The 20,831-nt window shown below is 49.8% G+C and overlaps 1 protein-coding gene across 1 annotated transcript in view; it reads left to right on the plus strand.

Annotated features, from left to right (window-relative positions):
* The window catches only part of LHX6 (LIM homeobox 6), a 38,114-nt gene extending 18,712 nt beyond the window's left edge, over positions 1–19,402 (plus strand). The window contains exons 5-10 of the mRNA XM_065418851.1: positions 3,739–3,959; positions 12,422–12,522; positions 12,618–12,713; positions 15,265–15,439; positions 17,362–17,465; positions 19,382–19,402. Of these exons, the coding sequence (XP_065274923.1) occupies positions 3,739–3,959; positions 12,422–12,522; positions 12,618–12,713; positions 15,265–15,439; positions 17,362–17,465; positions 19,382–19,402 (718 nt within the window). The remainder of the gene's footprint in view (positions 1–3,738; positions 3,960–12,421; positions 12,523–12,617; positions 12,714–15,264; positions 15,440–17,361; positions 17,466–19,381) is intronic.
* Positions 19,403–20,831: the final 1,429 nt, after the last annotated feature.

A 20,831-nucleotide genomic window follows, 5' to 3' on the forward strand; every position in this document is an offset into this window, starting at 1 on the left:
CTGCCTATTAATTTCATCGGGTGACCCGTGGTTCTTCTGTTATTTGAATGGGTAAATAACACTTCCCTATTCACTTTTGCCACAACATTCATGATTTTAGGGACTGCTATCATATCCCACCTTGTCATCTCTTTTCTAAGATGAACAGTCTCAGTCTTTTTAATCTCTCCTCATGTGGAAGCTGTTCCATACCCCCAATCATTTTTTGTTGCCCTTCTCTGTACTTTTTCCAATTCTAATATATCTCTTTTGAGATGGGGTGACCAGACCTGCACACAGTTTTCAAGGTGTGGACGTACCATGGCTTTGTACAGTGGCATGATATTTTCTGGTTTATTATCTGTCCCTTTCCTAATCATTCCTGACATTCTGTTTGCTTTCTTGATGGCCACTGCACGCTGAGCCGATGCTTTCAGAGTGTTGAACAAAACTGAAAGGAAGTTTGAGCTATGCAGACGTAAGAGACTGAATTGACATACACATGAAGCACTGTATTCTGTACCTTCTTGGCCCTTTCTAGCTGGTAGACCAGTGGCAAAAGAGGTTGGCTGGGCTCGGTCATGGCCAACCTGCCACATTTAAATATTGAAAAATGGGAACAGCAAAACCAGAACACACAAGCAGTTCATCTGATCCCAGAGCGCCACTGGGGTTATAATACAGGGATTTAGATGGCCCATCTGTCTTGTATCCTTTGTCTCCTGCTGATGCTTTAGACAAAGGCATCAAATCTCACCCCAATAATATCTCTAGACTGCATGTGAAGGAAACATTATTTGATATTAGAATAATTTCAGGACTGACATTAACTCTGTTGTCACAAAGAAAAGAAAATGGTCTGTTCCATTGCTGCTTTGCTGCTGGGTTGTTGTTTTTTTTACTTTGTTAAAGAACAATAAATATACATTTAAAAGAAAAAAAATCAGGAGGAAAATGCAAACTAGACTTCACTGAGCTGGATTTAATGGTCCCCCAAAAGGCTCCCATTCTCTGGGGAGGTGAATGGGACATTTGTATATTAAGGATTTCACATTGATTCTCTCTTGTAAACTATAGAACCCTTTACAAGCAACAGAGACTTGCAAGAATCAGGCATTATGGACGTCAATGGACATTCTGGGTTCTGTATAAACCTAAGAATAGTCCTAGACGTACAGCACAGAACACAGGGCGCTTTGGGAGCTTTTGTTGCCTTTTCAAGGACATAACATGAAATGACATTTTTGGCATAAATTAATCAACCGACTTTCTTCCTCTATCAGTGAAAAGATTTTTATTTATACATTTTTTAAAAAAGCAAATGATGTACATAATATTTGAAAATAACATGGTCCAGTTCACTGGAACGGGGAAAACAGCTCTAACAAATTTCTAGGGCTGGCTGGAAAACAGTAATTCCATGTAGCTACAATTTTTGAGATTTCAAAATGTTGTTTCAGTGCAGACCTTCTGAAGTTTTTCAAGAGAGACAGACTCCAGAAGAGCCAGTAATTGGAGCACTCAATCAGGACGTGGGAGACCCAGGTTTAAGTCTCCCACACCCCAGACGAGTGTCATGACCACTAGGCAATATGACTATTCTGGGCTCTCTTTCTCCCCACTCCCCTCCACAGGAATTCCATCTTGGACCTGGGAAACCTCCCCAAGGAAATTTTCACCAAAACGGATATATTTTTTTGAAACATTTCAGTTTCAATAAAGCCGGCTTATTTCAAAGGAAAAAAGTTTTGTCAACTATTTTTTGACCAGCTTTACACATTTCCCATCCTAATGTTACATTGACAAAGACCAAAATAAAAAGCCCACAGACTTGAAAGATGATTCATTTAACCATGTTACCTCAACCACTTGTTTATGAATTGATCATCCATTAGGCAATTGCCACAGATGGGCGTTACAGCTCTTATCCAAAACCAGGGGTGGATCTTTCAGCTGATTTCAGTGGGCTTTGGATCAGACCTTTAATGCTATTTCTCCTTCTGAGAAAAATTGTTCTTCTTAACCTCTGAGGATAGGACAAGAAGCAATGGGCTTAAATTGCAGCAAGGGCAGTTTAGGTTGGACATTAGGAAAAACTTCCTAACTGTCAGGGTGGTTAAGCACTGGAATAAATTGCCTAGGGAGGTTGTGGAATCTCCATCATTGGGGATTTTAAAGAGCAGATTAGACAATGGGATGGTCTAGATATACTTAGTCCTGCCATGAGTGCAGGGGACTGGACTAGATGACCTCTCGAGGTCTCTTCCAGTTCTATGATTCTGCCTCTGAGTCTCTGACCCCAAGAAACCTACTGAGGTCACTACCGTGCCTGGCCCTTTTGCTTGGCTTTCACAGGGCTGGAACTTTCTAAATCTCACTAAACTGTTTGGATCTAATAATTCTAAGTGTTTCCTGAGACTGACTCTCGCCAGAGCCCTGTGTGATAGTGTGCAGGATGGGTGACATCCACTGGAGCCATGGGCAACCCCCCATGACTTCCACGGGGTCAGCATTTCACTGTGGGAGGGAAGGTGTTTTCCAAAACACTCTGCTTTACTCCCATTGATTTCAATGAGAGCAGAGTCAGGCCAACACCAAGTGCGTTGGGAATCCCCCGCCCCCAGCTGGTGGCACAGCCTATTCTGAATGCCGGATGCACTTGTCCTACTCAATCCCCCGGGACAGGGCTCTCAATGCCTCTGACATTCCACCTTCTCTAGCTTCTGATGTGCTTCTCGGGTTCTTTGCAGTGAACATGGTGAAATGTGTTGGCTTGGCAGCCTGGGGGAATAAAGGACCCAGAACAGGGGTGGCCCAGGTAGTACCATAAATGCTGCCCCTCTCTGGCAGTGCACCTAAACTCTGATGGGGGGGTAGAGGGGAGAATTGAGTCTCCATGGCCCATCCCTGGCCTCTCAGCTGAGATGGCCAGTGTCCATGGTAGATTTCTGGCCTGGACCCCGTCTCCTTGGGGAGGGGGCTGAGATTTCTCGTGAATTCTTAACAGATTAATACAGGTGGGGTTCTCTCATCTCTACTAATGGCTGTGGGACCCCAAACCAAATCTAACTCCTGGACCTCCGCTTTGGTTGGTTGGCTTAATGCAGCATGAACTGTTCTTCGCTCAAGGTTCTCTTACTGCGTTGCCCGTGACATCTGGGCACTCCAGTGGCACAGTGCTGAGCAGGCGATAAGGTTTAGGTCAGCGGTGAGACAATGTGAGGGAGGGAATCTGTTATTGGACCAACTTCTGTGCGGGAGAGAGACAAGCCTTTGAGCTACACAGAGCTCTTCTTCTGACCTGGGTAAGCTCAAAGGCTTGTCTCTCTCCCCCACAGAAGTTGGTCCAATAACAGATATTCCCTCCCCCACATTGTCTCTCTAATGTCCTGGGACAGTCACGGTGACAATGACACTGAATACAGCTAGGTAAGTGGTGCTCACTCCAGTCCGGGTGAGGCTGGCCTGTATTTAGAGCCATCCCTTCACAAGAATTATGGGAGGCGGTAAGATAGTGACCAGAAGTCAAGAGCCATGCCGCTAACCTCCTGTGTGCAAGTCAGCTGGCCTCGCTGGGCATCGCTTTCCCCTCCCACCCTTTGTCTGGTTTGTTTAGAGCGGGGGCTCTCTGAGGGAAGGACTGTCTCGGACGCTGTGTCTGTGCGGCGTGTAGCACTGATACGGATGAATGACAATCACGGTGCAGCAGCCTGTCTTCGTTCTCACCTTTTCTCTCTGTGTGTCTTTTTTTTTTTCCAGTCGATTTGGTACAAAGTGTGCCCGCTGCGGCAGGCAGATCTATGCCAGCGACTGGGTAAGGAGAGCCCGCGGCAATGCCTACCATCTTGCCTGCTTTGCCTGCTTCTCCTGTAAAAGGCAGCTGTCTACTGGCGAGGAGTTTGGCCTGGTGGAAGAGAAAGTGCTGTGCCGGATTCACTATGACACAATGATAGAGAACCTCAAGCGAGCAGCTGAAAATGGTATGCAGACCCTCCGGGATACTCGCTGGCACCGCGCTCTCCTGAGAATGTCACCCTCCATGTTAGTAGAATGGCCGAATAAGCGGATTTTCCCCACCTTCCCCTCCTGTTCCTTTACTAGGTAACTAAGCCATAGTGCTTGCCCGTCTCTTTGTGCATTGGTGCTAGGGCCAGTTCAAACAGCCCGCTGCTGGACCCCCTGGGATCTGGGGGTGCTGCTGGACCCCCTGGCTTGAAGTGGTTTCCATCATATACAGGGTTTGCAGTTTGGTTCAATGGCTCTCAGCGCCCCCCCTGTACACATTGTTCCAGCCCCCCCGACTGGACGATGCTTACCTAGAAGGCTGGCAGTCCAGATGGCAGCAAACACCAACCTCATCATCCCTGGTGGGCAAGTTCTTTGTGGGCAAAATTCTACCCTCAGATGCGTCCAGAGTGGACAGGGGTCTGTGCGTGCCCCAGGGCCGAGTTTGTGCCTTTGATTTAGAGCCCTGGTGTTTTCCAGATACTGCAGGGACATGCCCACAGTCTCTAAAGGGTTAAACCTCCCACTGGGGTGGTGTGGCCAAAACTATTTGTTTCCCACTAGCCTTGCTAGTCTCTGTACCGCCGGCAGCGCTGAGCTCCATGCAGCTGCTGCCCCTGGTGAGAAGTGCCCCTCCCCCCCCCGCTAACAGCCGTCCCATGCTGTCTGCTGCCTCTTCTCCTGCCTCGGAGCCTCCCGCTGGTGCCGCTTAGACCCACAGGGCAGTTGGGAAATCTGTGTAGGTGACATGTTTAGGTGCCTCCTGGGAGCAAAACAAGCCTTTTATTCTCCTCCTCCCTGGCCTTCCTAGAGGAGACCCGAGGCAGACGTTTCCCCAGAGCTGCTGGGCTACCAGGATCCCCGCAGGATCCAAAGTAATGACTGAGGTCCTGGAAGAGCCTCGAGGGGCCTGATCTGGCCAAGAGCTCGTGGTAGCGCTAGGCGGGGGGGAGGGGTGGTGCTGTCATTCTCTCGTCCCTGCTGCCCCCAAACGCGCGGGAGGGCCTGGGCACTGCTGGTTCTCTCTCGAGGAAATGGAGGCCCCAGTCTTGGCTTTGATTGGATGCGTTGTTGCTTGGGTTTGCTGGTCTCCCGCTGTAGCATGCGGGGCCGGAAGCAGTAGGGATTCTGAGTCCGTGAGTCATAAATCTAGAAGGTGGGAAACCTGGCAGTCAGACCAAACATTCCCCTCATTTTCCACTGGCCCTGCCCTCCCATGGATCCCGCCACTTCCCAATTGTGCTGGGCTGCTCTCTGGCCTTCCCCTTACTGTAAGCACAATTGGAGAGCGAGACAGCAAGGATCTGGTTTCTCAATCAAGCCCCACACCTCTCAGGGAGCAGCAGAGGTCAAATGCAAAACGGAGCAGCTCCCTTCCCCTTGAACTAATTCCAGCTCCCTCTTCCTGAGTGGCAACATTCAAATGGCCACAGAGAGAACCCGAATGGCCGAGCTAATCGCAGACAGGGCAGTGGGGGTCTGAACTGCACTCAGGGCTATAGAGTGCTGGTGTTTATATTTTATATACCAATAAAATACAATAAGAACTCGCTGCTGGAAATGAACAAGGCAGCTGGCCTATGAGATGCCGGGGGCTGGGGTGGAAGAGGCTCTCGTGGGAATGGCGAAGTTAGGCATGAAGGATGTGGAGGAGCTGGCCATGTGGGGAGTCAAATGAAAGGCCCAAGGGTTGAAATGTTGGATTGTTTGAGCACCGTTCCTAGCTCTCGTGCATGACGCACAGATGGTCGGTGGGTGACTTGGGATGTTTGGAGTCTGACGAAGTTCAGCTTTAGGATTTGGGTCCCTGGTGAGTTCACCTTGACGTCAGCAAGTCTTGTGAGATGCTGCATTGTGTGCCATGGGCGTGAGCTTCGTTGCTGAAGCTGGCCACGTATCAGGTGCAGGGACACTGTCTGTGTCCCTGAACCTTTAGCAATTTTACAGGTTACTGCCATTAAACCTAGTGTTGATTAAGTCATCTAAGCTGCTTTGGAGAGGACGCGAGCTCACAACGCCAGAGAGATCCTCGCACTGTCCTGCTTTTTTCCTCAGCTTCCCAACTCAATAAGAGCTGATGCACTGTTCCATGGCCGGGCATTTCGGAGTGGAAGAGGCTGAGCTGTGCTTTGCTGGTGCACGGCTGACCGATATGTACATTACATGTGCGAAAAACCCAGTCTCGGACATTCTGGATCTATGTGGCATATCAAGGGGATAACGCAGCTATGGGAGCAAACGCGGACATATAATAGTGAGCATTTATACAGCGAGACAAAGAACACCGTCCCGCTCAGATGGCTGGGGAGAATTGCCCACAGCATTGTCTTCAGGTGGTGCTACACATTGCAGTTATCACAACTAAGCCAGGAATATTCTCACAGCCAAGGTCAGACAGAAGCCATGTGTAACGCAATGGCCTGGATGCAGAAAGGCAGGCAGAAGTGCCCTGGGAAAGCTAGCTAGATGTGAGGCCCGAAACGTGAGCCTCACGGTGTCCCTGGCCAGTAGAATGGGTGGAGGTGAACGAGGGCTCATGCCATTACAAGGGATTTATCTTTAGTCAAGACGTACGGCAGGGGGTCAGCAGCAGCAGTGGCAACATCTCTACCAGGGCCCTAGTGCCCCCAGGGAGCCATGGCCAATCCCAACAACTGTCTCCCCTGACGCTGAATCTGGGACTGCCGTCTCCTCTTGTCCCAGCAGGAGAGCGGAGTGTCTGTCCCTGCAAACTGAGACGGGGCCTGGTGCATGCTGGATGTTTGCTTTTGTTATTTGACTGCTCGTATGGAGTGAGGTGTAGACGCCTGCAGAGTCATTGTGCTGCCAGCGAAATTATCACTGGAGAAGACCTATACCTATGAAGATGGCCTTCTGAAAGGGGAGAAGGAGTGGTCCCAGGAATCAGCAGGGTGCAGGAATTGCTTTGTGGTCTAAATGCTCGTTTGAAGCTAAACCCTTGCCATGAGGCTGACAGAACATTATTCCCATACGAATGGCTCAGAGGAGGTGCTGTCGGGTGCAAGGAGGCATGTGAAGGCTTTCAAAACCCTGCTTGAGCCCTTCCAGGGTGTCAAGTGCCCCTGGACACAGACTGGTTGTGATCAAAGCTGGCTGTGAAAGCAAGTTGGTCAGTCTCACCGGGCAGAGCAGCAGGCCCACCACTTCAGTGGAGACTGACTCCCGTAGAGGATCTGGCTCCGGGTGTCGTATCTGCTGGGTCCTGTGCTGGCTCAGGCTGGTAGGTCTCCTCCAGCCTTGGCTGCCAGCTCTGTACTGAGACGGAGAGACGCACTTGGGCCTGTCTGCATAGGTAAACGTTTAATAGACCCTTTGGGGAGGAACCCTTCCCACGGGACAGTGCAGGTGGGGGAGTCGGGAATCACGGCCTACCCGTGCCCCCGTTTCCACATGTCCCCTCATGCAGCTGGCCTGTTTTTCTGAGGGATGGTGTTGGAGTTCTCGCCGGCTTATCAAAGCCGATTCATTGAGCTCAGTCACGGGATCCAGACTGCATCGTGCTACAGTGGTTTTGAATGAAGCGCAACTTTCTCCTAGGGTGACGGTTCCTCCTGGCATGGGCAGAGCAGCAGAAACGAAGGCTATTCTGTGGGCTGCACTTAGGCAGGAGGCCAAAGGGCTAATGCTAACAGAGCGACCGTGGGAGAGCTGTGCGCAAGGATCGTTACTGGACTGGAACAGGAGAGATCACAGGGTGCTTGTTTCTTGCCTAGATCATGGACTCTCGTATCTTTCCACCAAACTCTTGGCGCGCAGATGAGGCTGAGGAGGAAGGGGGAGGGGGGAAGAGAAGTTAAATAAGAGAATTTCACATGGGGGAGCTAGTCTTGTCCCCAGTGCCTTCCCCTGCCATTTATTACCCTCTAATTAACATCCGAGCTCTCTGCAGATGAAAGCACTGCCCAAGTGCTAAGTATTGTTGGTTTGCCGGGGAGGCCGGGGTGTGTTTAACTCGGGCGGATGTGCTGTTGAGGGACGTGAATGTGATGCACCATCCTCGGCTGCATGTGGAAACGATTATCCCAAATGACATGCAAATAATCAGTGTGTTTACAAGGTTTAAGCAACGAGATGAAAACAAAATGTCAAATCCGCCTGGGAGGGTCCTGACTCTGGGATGCTTGTTTGCTGGACGTCTGTCCATATGGCAGACCGATGCCTGGGGTCCAGTGCTGCTCTGAACAATGCGGGTGTATTGCTGCTAGGACTTGCCCTTGGTGGGAAGGGGACTCTAGGGGGCAAGATGTCACTTGTCCTGACGTGCGGATAGTGAATGTTGTGAGCTGGATCCCCAGCTGGTGGGAATGGGTCGGCGCTCTGGCTAGTGTAAGTGGGCATTGCTCTGCTGGAGTGGTTGGAGCTTCCCCAGTTTATACCAGTTGAGATGCTGTGTCTCTCTCCTGCCGCTGAGGCACAGGGTGGAGATCACACCAGCCGTGCAGGGCAAGCAGCAGGAGGAAGCCCAGTGGCAGCTGGGTGGAGCGGTTGTGCCACATGATTCTGCACCTTAAGGCAGCATTTCCTGCACTAGAACCAAACAAGGAAACCTTGCCTCTGAAAGCTCACCTCCCGAGCACGGTCTGCTCTGAGGAGAGGATGGGAAGGGTGTGGAGAGGAGCAATGTCTGGAGAATTGCAGAGGGCCACACATTTCCCCCCCCCCCTCCCCAGTAATTACAAAGCAATTTCTTCTGCACATGAGGTTTTATGTATAAGAAAAATAAACAGATGTTGCTGAAGCCTGAATCCCATTCATCATCCTACAGGAACAAGTCAAACTGGCTGAGAGAGCCCTTCAATGTGGGCCAAGACAATCACAGCCTGGTGCAGCCTACAAAGCAAACAGCTCCTGGGGCAGGGAAGGGGGAGCTGCTGAGCCCTGCTTCAGGCCCCCACCCTTAGTGGGTACTCACCAGCATTTCACCAGCCAGTCCGGGCATGGCCAGCCCTCGCGTGCTCGAGGATCCTGGAGGGAGCCCTGTGCTCAGGAATCACTCGGTGGAAGCAGTCTTATAGTGGGTGCCATTTCCATGACTTTGTGGAAGATGAAGGTTTTAATATTCCCAGGGGGCCTGACCTGACCTTGCACCCCAGCCCCGCTCCCTAAAGCTCTTCAGGGTGTCAGGGTGGGCGCCGGCAAGGCACGGTCTGGTTCTGCGTTTCAGATGGAAACTGATTTGGGCTGAACGCGCATGAATCAAACGCACAATATCCTTTTCCTCGCCTGTTTTCCCCATTGCAGTGGTTTAGCTGCATATGTCCTGGGAAATACACCACAGGGAAGCACCCCGCAATGGCCGGGGAGGACAGGAAACCCAGATGGCCTACACCACAGGTCTTATTCACTGCTCATTTGTAGGAGTCCTAGATCCAGGCTCCAGGATTGAGGGGTTTACGTTCCTCTGGTGGGAGGAGGATTTGGGGGGCAGAAGTAGCTGGAAAGACCCCCCTCAAGCTACTTACATGGCAGAGATAAGGCCACAGAAACAACTAGTTTTAACCAGAGAGCTAGTGCAGGGCAGGGGTAATGGATGGTGTGATTCCTGCATGCTGGCAGGGTGAACTTCCTCCACCCCCACCCCCCTTTACGCTTAGTGGGACTTGAGTGGTGTCTAAGCTTTATGCCGGGGAATTTCACCCTGAGAGACCCCAAACAGGGACTCCTCTGCTGTGTAGCTCAGGACTTGGCTACCTGTCAGTAAAGCCACATCTCCTTCACGAGACACGCCCCAAGCGTTTCTCGGCACTCGCTTAACTCGTTAACAATGTTCAGGTTTCCAGGAGAGCTAACAAAGAGGCTTTTCTGATCCCAACTTTTTTTTTCTCCCCACTGAGCCTTCTTGTTGCGGTGGGTCCCACCTTAATCAATAGAGCCGAACTAGGTTTTCTAAAGCAAAGTGATTCCAAAGGACTTTGCAAACTCAAAAGTTACAGTAGATACTGACAGTGGATATAACTGCAGTGGGGTAACAGTTCTACCTTAAGCAAGAGCCAGGAGTACTAGAACCTGCTCACTGAGGGAGGGAATGTTGCCCAGGATGCAGGGTTTATCCTCCTTTCAGAAAGTGCCATGAGACCTTTATCGTCCTGCTGGAGTGGAATGGCCCTTGCTGGAGCGTCTCATCTGAAGGACAGCAGCTGTAGCCAGGCAGCACTTCTCGAGTACAGCACTGCAGGGTCACCACTGAGCATGCGTTTGAGGCTTGGTTCTGGATTTGAATCCCCCATAGTTTATCCCAGAGGTAAAAGTGCCATTACCTGGGCCAGGCTGGCACAGTAGCTATAGGTACCGCAAGGAAGCAAAACGTCCGGGGCCAGCCCAGGTTAATCCCTGAATGACTTCAGTGGGGCCTGGATTCAGTGCTCAGAGTCAAGAGTTTCAGAAGGGAGAGACCTACTTCTGCTGTGCCTACTGATACCGGCTGGTATGGTAGCTAAATGCTTGTCCCTGTTCCTGTTCCCCTTGTCCTACATTTCCCCCTTCCTTCCAGTTACCTGATACACCTACTTGTGCTGCGTCTTAATCAGACTGGGGTCTCTTTAGGGCAGGGACTGCCTTTTACATTGCGTTTGTACAGCACCTAGCACAACGGATCCTGATTGGGGTTCCTAGGCACTAGCCTTCTATAAATCATACCTGTACCTGGGGCCAGGGGAGACGGTGCACAGATGCCTGCTCCGTGCCGAGTTGAGATTGTCAATGCTAAGCGCTGTTGCTCTGTTAGGACCTTGCCGGCCCATACAAAGCTGGTGCAGGAGTTATTCAAACTATTTAGCGCCAACGTTAATGTTGTCGGCTGCCTACGTGACGGGATATGACCGAGGTCTATAAAATCATGGGCAGTGTGGAGAAAGTGAATCGGGAAGCGTTATTTACCCCTGCATATAACACAAGAACCAGGGAGTCACCTGATAAAATTAATAGGCAGCAGGTTTAAAACAAACATAAGCAAGTATTTCCAGGGGCTGTTGTGAAGGCCAAAAGTATAACCGGGTTCAAAAAGGAACTAGGCAAGTTCATGGAGGATAGATCGATCAATGGCTATTAGCCGAGATGGTCAGCGACACAACCCCATGCTCGGGGTGTCCTTAAGCCTCTGACTGCCACCTCCTGGGACTGGACAACGGGATTATTTCCCTGCTCTGTTCATTCCCTCTGGGGCACCTGGCATTGGCCACTGTCGGAAGACCGGATACTGGGCTAGACGGATCATTGGTCTGACCCAGAATGGCCGTTCTTATGTTCTTAGGGGACTGAGGTTCAGTTCCCTGCTCCTCCACAGCGTGGGTGTGACCTTGGGCAAGTACCTTCGTGGCTCTGTGCCCTCCATCCCCGTCTGTATGGTGGGGACAACAGCCCTGGCAGGTGCTTAGCAATAGGGGTAGGGTGACCAGATGTCCCGATTTTATAGGGACAGTCCTGATTTTTTGGGGCTTTGTCTGATATAGGTGCCTATTATCCCCCCACCCCCGTCCCGATTTTTCACACTTGCTGTCTGGTCACCCTAAATAGGGGCCACGTTTCCGAGAGATGTTAGACAACAATTCTTCACTCCTGTGTGAGGAGAGGACGTGCGTTGCTAACAGCCCCTGGGCAGGATGCTGCTTCGAGACCTGTTTGAACCACAGAACTTTGTTTCCTTTTGAGGAATTCTGTCTGCAGCTGCTGGAAAGGAAATGTCTCCCCCTGGCTGGAGATTGCAGCTGGTGCTTGTGCTAATTGCCAGCCAGGATCAGTAGCTAACGCAGGACTTAGCTTTGCATGCACGTGACTTCTGCACATTTTAAATGCCCCCGGGGGCGAATCCTGTCCCCTTGTGAGGCCTTGCAGGGGAGCCACAACCCAGTGTGGGGGACGTGGGAGCGGGCAGGAAGTGCACATCCCTGGTATGCCAGGGAACCCACGAAGCTGGGCTGCAGGGTCTGTGTTGCTTGGGGCAGATCTAGAGGTGAAGTGACTGCTCCAGCCCTGATGCTTTCTCTTTCCCACCCTCCTCTCCTGAATTCCCCCAGCTTGGGCTGTGCATTGAGGTCAGGGCCTGATCCTGCAGTCAGGCCAAACTCCTATTCTCTGCAATGGGAGCTGGCTTGAATAATGGGGCACCGGGTCAGGTCCCGGGGGTTTGAGTCACTTTTCATAACCTAAAATAACTAGTAGCCCAAATCCCGTCAACACAGAACTCTCCCTTACTGGGCAAGCTCCTGTTTTCAGTGACCTCCCCAGACAGTCATATGGGGAGGGGGTTAATTCTGCTCCGGCTGTACGAGAAAATCTCCTTCCCTTAGATGACTGGTTCTGGGTTCCCGTGAGCGGGCTCTAATTGGCATTCCACTGTATACAGGAACCACGTGTGCAAACAAAGACTGAGCCTCAAACCATAGCAATGTGTGCTCAGAACGGTTCCCTCTCCCTGTAGGCAATGGGATCACGCTAGAAGGAGCGGTCCCGTCTGAGCAAGATAGCCAACCCAAGCCAGCAAAGAGAGCGCGGACGTCCTTCACCGCGGAGCAGCTGCAGGTAAAGTGGCCTGGGCATGGGGTTCTGCCTGGAGGGGGGTTACATTGCTGGATGAGAGTCAAGGTGATTGTTCTCCCTGTGTCCATCTGCCCTAGGTCATGCAGGCACAATTTGCTCAGGATAACAACCCAGATGCACAGACCCTTCAGAAACTGGCAGATATGACCGGACTTAGTAGGAGAGTCATTCAGGTAAGAGTCAGGGGAGAAACTCTGCTATTCTGATGCCTTGCAGTGCCACTTACTGCCATGCTGTACTGGGGATTTTGCCACATTGAGATTCATTGGAATCACTAGTCTAAATCGCCACACTCTTCTTATGACTGGTAGGAGTGACCATCACTGAGTCACTGCTGGGAACTGCCATGCTGGATTAGCTGGATCTAGCAAGTGCCCGCTCCCAGGTGCATGTGTTTGATTGCAGAGTCCATTAATTATACCAGCACTGTTTTTGTTTTTTTCCATTTTCCACTCTTTCCCCCCTGTTCCCTCCTTTTCTTTTTTCTTTTCAAATTTGTGTAATCAAAGAAATCTAGCTCCAAACCAATGCAAATACATTAAAGGGGGGGGAAAGCTGCTTTTAATACTGTCTCCAACCACTTTACCTTGTCATTGAAAATCAGTCCAGACAACCGAGCACCCTTCCCCAAGAACAAACACTCCTCAATACAAAGAAACTTTAGCTGTTCAATGAATTTCATTCAATAGAATGATAGCAAGGAGCAGCCCAAGTGAAACATTGGAAAATATTAAGGGTGAGGTTTTTAAACGTGTCAGGGACTTCAACAGCCATGAAGAAAATACCTAAGGAAATTGCAAAAGCCATCACAGTGAGGGTGTGTTGTGTATATTGTTCAACAAGGCAGTGAAGGTAATACCGATCGAGAGTAAGATAGAAATGCTGCCCAGTGCATAGCGCACATGGGCTTGATTCTGTTCCTGGCTGTGCTACTGGCCTGGTGGGTGACCTTGAGCAAGTCACTTCCTCTCTCTGACTCAGTTTCCCCATCTGTAAATTGGGGATAATTGCATTGGCATCCTTTATAAAACACTTTGAGATCTGAAAGTCTAAAACAAACCTGCAACTTTCATCCATGTTTGCTCGGCCAAAGGCAAATGTAAATGTCAAGTAGGACGAAATCCAGCTCAAACCTCAGTTACAAGGCTCTTTAATAAGCCCAAGACCAAGTGGACTATACATTGGGCGATTCCATGTGAGGATTTTTTTTTTCTAAAAAAGGACCTTTCATCAATTTGTCAGGTATAATCCTGTGTGAAACACTTATGGCTGTTTCCTTCTCTGAGATCCAGTATCCATGTTCTCCACCAAAGAGAGAGGGTTTCTCGAAGTCATGGAACATTTGTACTCTGACCTGCCTCTGAAAAAAATTTAAAAGCAAGAAATAAAATTAATACTTTAGCACTTTTTTAAAAATGGCCATTCATGTGCATCTTACTCTAGCAGAAAAAGCAGGATTCCGCATCCTAACTACAGCCATCTGTTACTGGGTATTCCTTTAATCCAAGCAATGAGATGCACACCATTTGGCTTCATTGAACAGGTCTGTACTGCCTGGCTGTACAGTATCGGTCTGTTTCCACTGCAGAGTTAACCCAGGCATTGCCCCTAATGCCCCATCCACACACACAGACCTAGAGCCTGAGTCACAATGGTAACCCACTTGCTTTGCAGTGAAGCACTCAAGTATTGATAGTCCTCCAAAGCCTTCCCACAAGAAGACAGGTTTTTCCCCGACTCACTGGGGAGGATTCATGGAGTGACTCAGCTCGCTGCAGCACAAAGGACCCTGGGATATGCCCCCAGAAGTTCTAGTGACATACACAGGTGAATGCAGCGCCAGTGAGGACACTAAACTCAGGCAGGGCTAGGCTAACCTGGGGGCTCAGATTTTTGTGCCAGTCACCCACGTTCACTCTGTAGTGAAGACACATCCAACATCCTGTCTCAGCATGCACTGGTGTGAAACCCGGGATCATAGAATCATAGACTATCAGGGTTGGAAGGGACCTCAGGAGGTCATCTAGTCCAACCCCCTGCTCAAAGCAGGACCAATCCCCAACTAAATCCCCAAATGGCCACCTCAAGGATTGAACTCACAACCCTGGGTTTAGCAGGCCCATGCTCAAACCACTGAGCTATCCCTCTCCCCCCCATATGGACCCTTGGCAAAGGGGAAGGTCTTTTTATTTGATTGTTCCAAAATCCTGGTCAGGAACATAGAAGGGGAACTTCCCAAGATGTTACAATATTGCTACCAAGTGCTTCCACTGAGCTTGGTTCTGAGCACTGAAAGACCAAGATAACTGTTGGTAGCACTCCATTAAAAACGGATAGATTTTAAGGCCAGAGAAGACCTTTTATGACCATCTAGTCTGACCTCCTGTATAACACAGGCCAGGGAATTTCCCCCACCGATTCCTGCATCAGGCCCAACAGGTTCATCGTTGCATTAAAGCTGGATTGTGTCATTTTATTAGCCAAGGCAGATGAATAGTAAAAATGCAGCCAAAGAGCCCTGATGGTCATGCTTCATGGAGCTGAAACTTCTGCTCTAACATATAAAAATAAAGCCATCAAGGCCAGCACAGTGGGGTGGTAGGAAGATTTCCCAATGCAAAGGAGTCTAAGGAAGTCCCAATTCTGTTGAGGTCTCTGTGATCGATCAAATCTCAGTTCAGATCTCGCATGACCCAAATGGTTTGGTTTCTGTTGGCGTCGCAGGTTTGGTTTCAAAACTGCAGAGCGCGCCATAAAAAGCACACGCCTCAGCACACGGTGCCGCCTTCTGGAGCCCCCCAGTCCCGGATCCCTTCGTCGCTCTCTGATGACATCCACTACTCTCCCTTTAGCAGCCCTGAGAGGGCCAGGATGGTAACCCTGCACGGATACATAGAAAGTAAGTGTCAACTACACCCTGTGGTGTAGTGTACGTGACGGGCAGAAAGGGAGCTGGGCCCGCTGGGTAGGGTTGCCCGGTGTCTGGTTTTTGACCGGAACGACCAGTTGAAAAGGGATCCTGGTGGCGCTGATCAGCACCGCTAACCAGGCTGTTACAAGTCCGGTTGGCGGTGCTGAGGATCTAAGCCAGGCTAGTCCCTAACTGTCCTGGCACCGCGCTGCACCCTGGAAGTGGCCAGCAGGTCCGGCTCCTAGGTGGAGGGCGGGGTCCACAGGGCTCCACGCGCTGCCTCTGCCCCGAGCACCGGCTCCGCACTCCCAATGGCCAGGAACCGTGGCCAATGGGAGCTGGGGGCGGTGCCTGCGGGCAAGAGCAGCACGCGGAGCCTCATGGCCCACCCCCACCTCGCCTAGGATCTGGACCTGCTGCTGGCCGCTTCCAGGGGGAGCCAGGACAGGCAAGGAGCCTGCCTTAGCCCTGCTGCACTGCTGCCCGGGAGCCACCCAAGGTAAGCCTGTGCCCCAACCCTCAGCCCCCCAAATCCGGAGCTCCCTCTTGAACCCCAAACTTCTCATCCTTGACCCCACCACAGAGCCTGCACCCCCAGCTGGAGCCCTCACCCCCCCCCACACCCCAACCCCCAGTCCCAGCCCGGACCCCCTCCTGCACTCCAAACCCCTCATCCCTGGCCCCACAGCCAGAGCCCTCACCCCGTCCTGCATCCCAACCCCCTATCTCAGCCTGGAGCCCCCTCTTGCACCCTGAACTCCTCATTTCTGGCCCCACCCTGGAGCCCACACCCCCAGTTAGAGCCCTCACCCCCTCCTGCACCCCAACCCCCTGAGCCAGCACAGTGAAAATGAGCGAGCGAGTGAGTGAGGGTGGGGAGAGTGAGCAACAAAGGGGGGGAATGGAGTGAGTGGGGGCGGGACCTCAGAGAAGGGGTGGGGCAGGGGCGGGGCAAGGGTGTTTGGTTTTGGGCAAGTAGAAAGTTGGCAACCCAACCGCTGGGGAAAGTAAGGGCTTTGTAGCAAGGGAAGCTCTGTTCAAAGAAGTTAATGGTGCCGTTGCATAGATACCCGCTATCAAGAACTTCCTTGTGAATGTACAGTGCACAAATGGTGCGGGTACTCTTCTCTGCAGGGTCTGACGTCTTATTAATTGTGGACCATGGTCGGGGAGGTCCTGATTCCCTATAGAGAACAGGCCCCTGAAAAAACTCTGGCCTTTGGGGCTTTCTGAAGAATCTATTCAGCCGAGCAGATCAAAGAGCTTAATGCCAGCTGTGGTGGAGAGAATCAGAGAGGTGAAGAAGGGAATGGATAAAGGAGAAGTCATAGTTATGGTCTCTTTCGATAGAATCCCTCATCCTCAGCTGAGGTCATCGTATTGGCTTTACATTGTTGGTCATTATTCCTCCTTCCATTTTCCTTGTAAATCGGGGATGATGGCTAATGACCGTGTAGTTATTACTTAATTTGGAGATTGAGTGGTCTTGTTCCCATGACTGGGATCAGCAGTTTTCTTCCTATCATTCTAAGTGCTGATTAATCATTTGTGAATGGTGGGTCCCAGAACACCCTCTTCATTAATGGGCTGCTAAGGTGGGTACAATGACTACACTGGATCATTTTGCTTTTAAGAAAATCTGAAGGTTCCCCCCCACCCCGATCCATATGCATCTTGGTAGAAGCTAATTTTTAAGCATCAGCATGATGGAAACAAAGCAAGGATGTACAAGTTACTCTTCCTTTACCTTCCTCCTGTTGCTCAGTCCCGACCAATTTCTTGCTCAGTATCCTGGCTGCCTAGCCTAGAGGGAGGGTGTTATTTATAGCGTAATGGCAGCTAATTGAGTTCTGGCACAAAGAATAATTGATTGAAGGTCACAGAGGCTGAAGCCCTCTTCTCATTCACAGGTCAGGTACAGTGTGGGCAAGTGCACTGTAGACTTCCCTACACTGCTCCACCAGTGCACCTCAAAGCAGACATGGAAGGACCACTATCTAATAGGGGTGAGAAGGTAAATGTAGTCCCTGTTCCAGGCTTGGCGTCCAAGCATTAATTGTAGTAAAGTTGTGTCTAATATCATTGCCGCTGCCTGTTGTCAGATGAAAGCTGTTCCCTGGTGCCACCAAACATCCCTGCTTCATCCAAATATCTCCCCAGCTGCTACCAACTCATCCCTACTGTCCCCATGGCTGGTGACCCTGGATTTACTCACCAACCACTGACAAAATATCTGTCGTCCGTACACCTTTCAGCACCTGGTGTTCTTGTGATGTGTTGGGCTGTTGCACTTAGAGTTATTGAAATCTTTTGATTCGTCCTGCCTGATCCACCGTCACCCATTCGTTTGGTCTCTCCCCTTTCCATGTAGTAATGAGCATTTTCTCATGCTTCATTACCCAGCTTTCCATGTGGTTTGTGGTGAAGGGGCATTCACATTAACTCTGAGTAGAGAGGGCCTTTGCCATCCACTGACCTTTCAGTTTTCCATGAGTTAACGTGAAAGAGAAACTCTCCTGGAGACTCTGGCATCACTTAAAAAAAAAACCCCAAAAAACCTCCAACCCTAAATACTAGGCTACTGCGTCTCGAAACAATAACGGAAAACTACTGGATATGAACCAGTATGGTTCAACTGAACACTGACCATGTCCGGTGTGTGGCTTACTGTTCAAATAAACATTTTACCTCCTGCCAAGACTTTCAAAAATGTGTGTCTAAAGTTAGGCTCCTAAGCTTTATTTAGGCAATTCAATGGTGGGTTGATTTTCAGAAGCCTGGGGCATTCAGCTCCCGTTGGTTTCAGCTTTCAGCACCCATTCCTGAAGACATGGAGCTCTGTCCTTTCTAAGTGTTCAGTATTTTGTTTGGCAACCCTGGATTATCAAACTCTTTGATAAACAGTTCTGATGCCCTTACACACACAAACTCTACTCGTACCGGTAGTGCAACTGGTTTCAATTAAACTACTTGCCACTTAAACTTACTTGCATGAGTCTGACGAAGTGGGTATTCACCCACGAAAGCTTATGCTCCAATACATCTGTTAGTCTATAAGATGCCACAGGACTCTCTGTTGCTTTTTGCTTAAGAAATGTCTCAGGATCAGACGCTGAGGGTACAGGGCTGTCCCCTCTATACTTACCTTTTTAAAACAGTCACTCTGAAGTGATGTAGCCCTGTTAGTCCCAGGATATTAGAAAGACCAGGTCGGTGAGGTAATATCTTTTTTAGTTGGTCCAATAAAAGATATTACCTCCCCCACCTGGTCACTTTAAAGTGATGTCTCTTTCCAAATATGTGGTTTGTAATAGGATTCAACTGACAATTAAAAATGATGGAGGACCCTACACAAATAAACCTAGGGCCCTGGTTCCATTTGCAGTGAAGAGGAGCATGTGTGCACACACTCAGATTGTACTGTTGGGCCAGGCTGCTCTGTTCTTTTGAGTAGATAGACAAAAATAAATTGGTTAAAGTCCTGATCTTATTCTTCAAAAACAAAACCCCTCAGTGACTGGCTGTGTGAGAGGCTTCCATAGAGCAAACAAAATAACCACTGACCTAAAGTTTGCATAAGGTGTACTATGATTGAACAGCTAAAGATCTGCCCTTGGTGTAAAGCTCATTTAAATGAAGGCTGCTATTAACATATTCCCATAATCTCCTGTTCCTGACACTGATCTACACAAGACAACTCTTCTTTCAAGAAGTGGCTTTATTCTGTAGAAAGGGTCACTAAAGCTTAAGTTCAAACCATGTTTTTTATTTTTTTAAAAAGTTGGTTGATGGGGAAAATCCTTGATTGAGCAAGCCTCTGGTTTCCATCTGGGAAATACGACTGCCACTGCTCCCTGAAAACATGTTTCTCTTGAGGCGTTGGCTTGTCTTTGTAAGTAGCTAACTCTCCATTAACCTTTTTCCCGCTAGGTCATCCTATTTCAATATTGACGGCGCGAACTCTTCCTCATCTGTCCATAGCGTTCCCACCACCGCTGCCCCTCAGTCGCTGAAACATGGTGTTCAATCGAAGGCAACTCTGATAGTCACGCAGGAGAAACTCAATTCAGCATTCTGTTATTCGCACCGACAGCATCTGATAGCCAATGTTCTTGCCTCCCAGCAGCACTGCCAACAGTCATGGTTTTCGCTTGTTTCTTGTGGACCTGCAGAATGACAATGAGTCCCTAAGGCATTGCCATGCACAGCCCAAGTTAGTGATCCTACTGCACTTTCATCGTTGCTTCCAGCATCATGGAACAGGAAAAGATCATTACATGCTGAGCCAGAGGTGGTATTGATTGTTACCTAACAATACAAAGAAAGGAGGGAGCAAAGTACTTGGGCCTGATTCTGACTTGCCCCAGTGTAACACTGTTGATTCCGTTAGGTTCTGCCTGATGTACATTAGTGTAAATGGGATCTGGATCAGGCCCGTTAGCTCAGCCACTTAGCACTCATTGAGCCAAATTGACTGCTGGTTGTAACTCTACTGAAGTTAATAGAGTTATGCCAACCAGAAATATGGTCCTTCATCTTTAAAGAGATTTAGAACCACTAATCCATTAACTCTCCCCATGAGGTAGGTAAGTAAATCTCCTTCTCCCCAATTTACAGGTGGGAAAACTGAGACAGAGGCTGATGACTTGCCCAAGCTCACAAAGGGAGTGGGTGTCACGGCCATGCTTAGTGCTCAGAGGTTCCTGACTGTTATTCCTGCCCTCAGCGTGCTAGACACACCTCCATCCCAAGGACCATCAGCCACATCTTTGTTTCCTGGCAGCCTTTTGCTTGGAGTCATTTCTCACTCCTGAATGAGTGATCCCAGGAGCGTATCTGCACCAGACTGCTGGCCACTGCACCCGCTGGGGTTGGGAAACGATACATTTAGCTACTAAAATTCCAAATGAAAGTTGTGTCTTAAATACATAGGACTTGAGTCACTCTGGCACAGACCCTAGCAGCAAAAGTTTAGCCAGTGAGAACGGTCACAAGGTCTCTGTACACCAGTGCTCCACTGGTGGTGTAGCTAGCCTACGTCCAAACAAAAATGGGCACTGTCCAACAGGAGAATGGGTAGGACTCAGCATATCCCTATGCAGCCTCCACTAGCTGGACTCCTCTGGTGGCCCAGCAGCTAGTCAAAGCTGTCCCTACTTGGTGGAATTCCTGATGGAGGGATTCCTGTGAATCAGCCCCCAGCGCTCATCAGCCTCTGCTGGCCCCAGGGGTTCAGTTTCTGCTTCCCTGCCCCAGTGGTGCATAAATCAAGCCTGTAACTTTTAAGAGATCACTTTATATAGTTAGTGAAACTAACTAGTTTAAACTGCACACATGGGGCCAGTAGGAACAAGTGACGGCTGAGCTCATGCAGCAGGCA

The sequence above is a fragment of the Emys orbicularis genome, chromosome 18, assembly GCF_028017835.1.
Source record: "Emys orbicularis isolate rEmyOrb1 chromosome 18, rEmyOrb1.hap1, whole genome shotgun sequence".
Taxonomy (NCBI): domain Eukaryota; kingdom Metazoa; phylum Chordata; order Testudines; family Emydidae; genus Emys; species Emys orbicularis.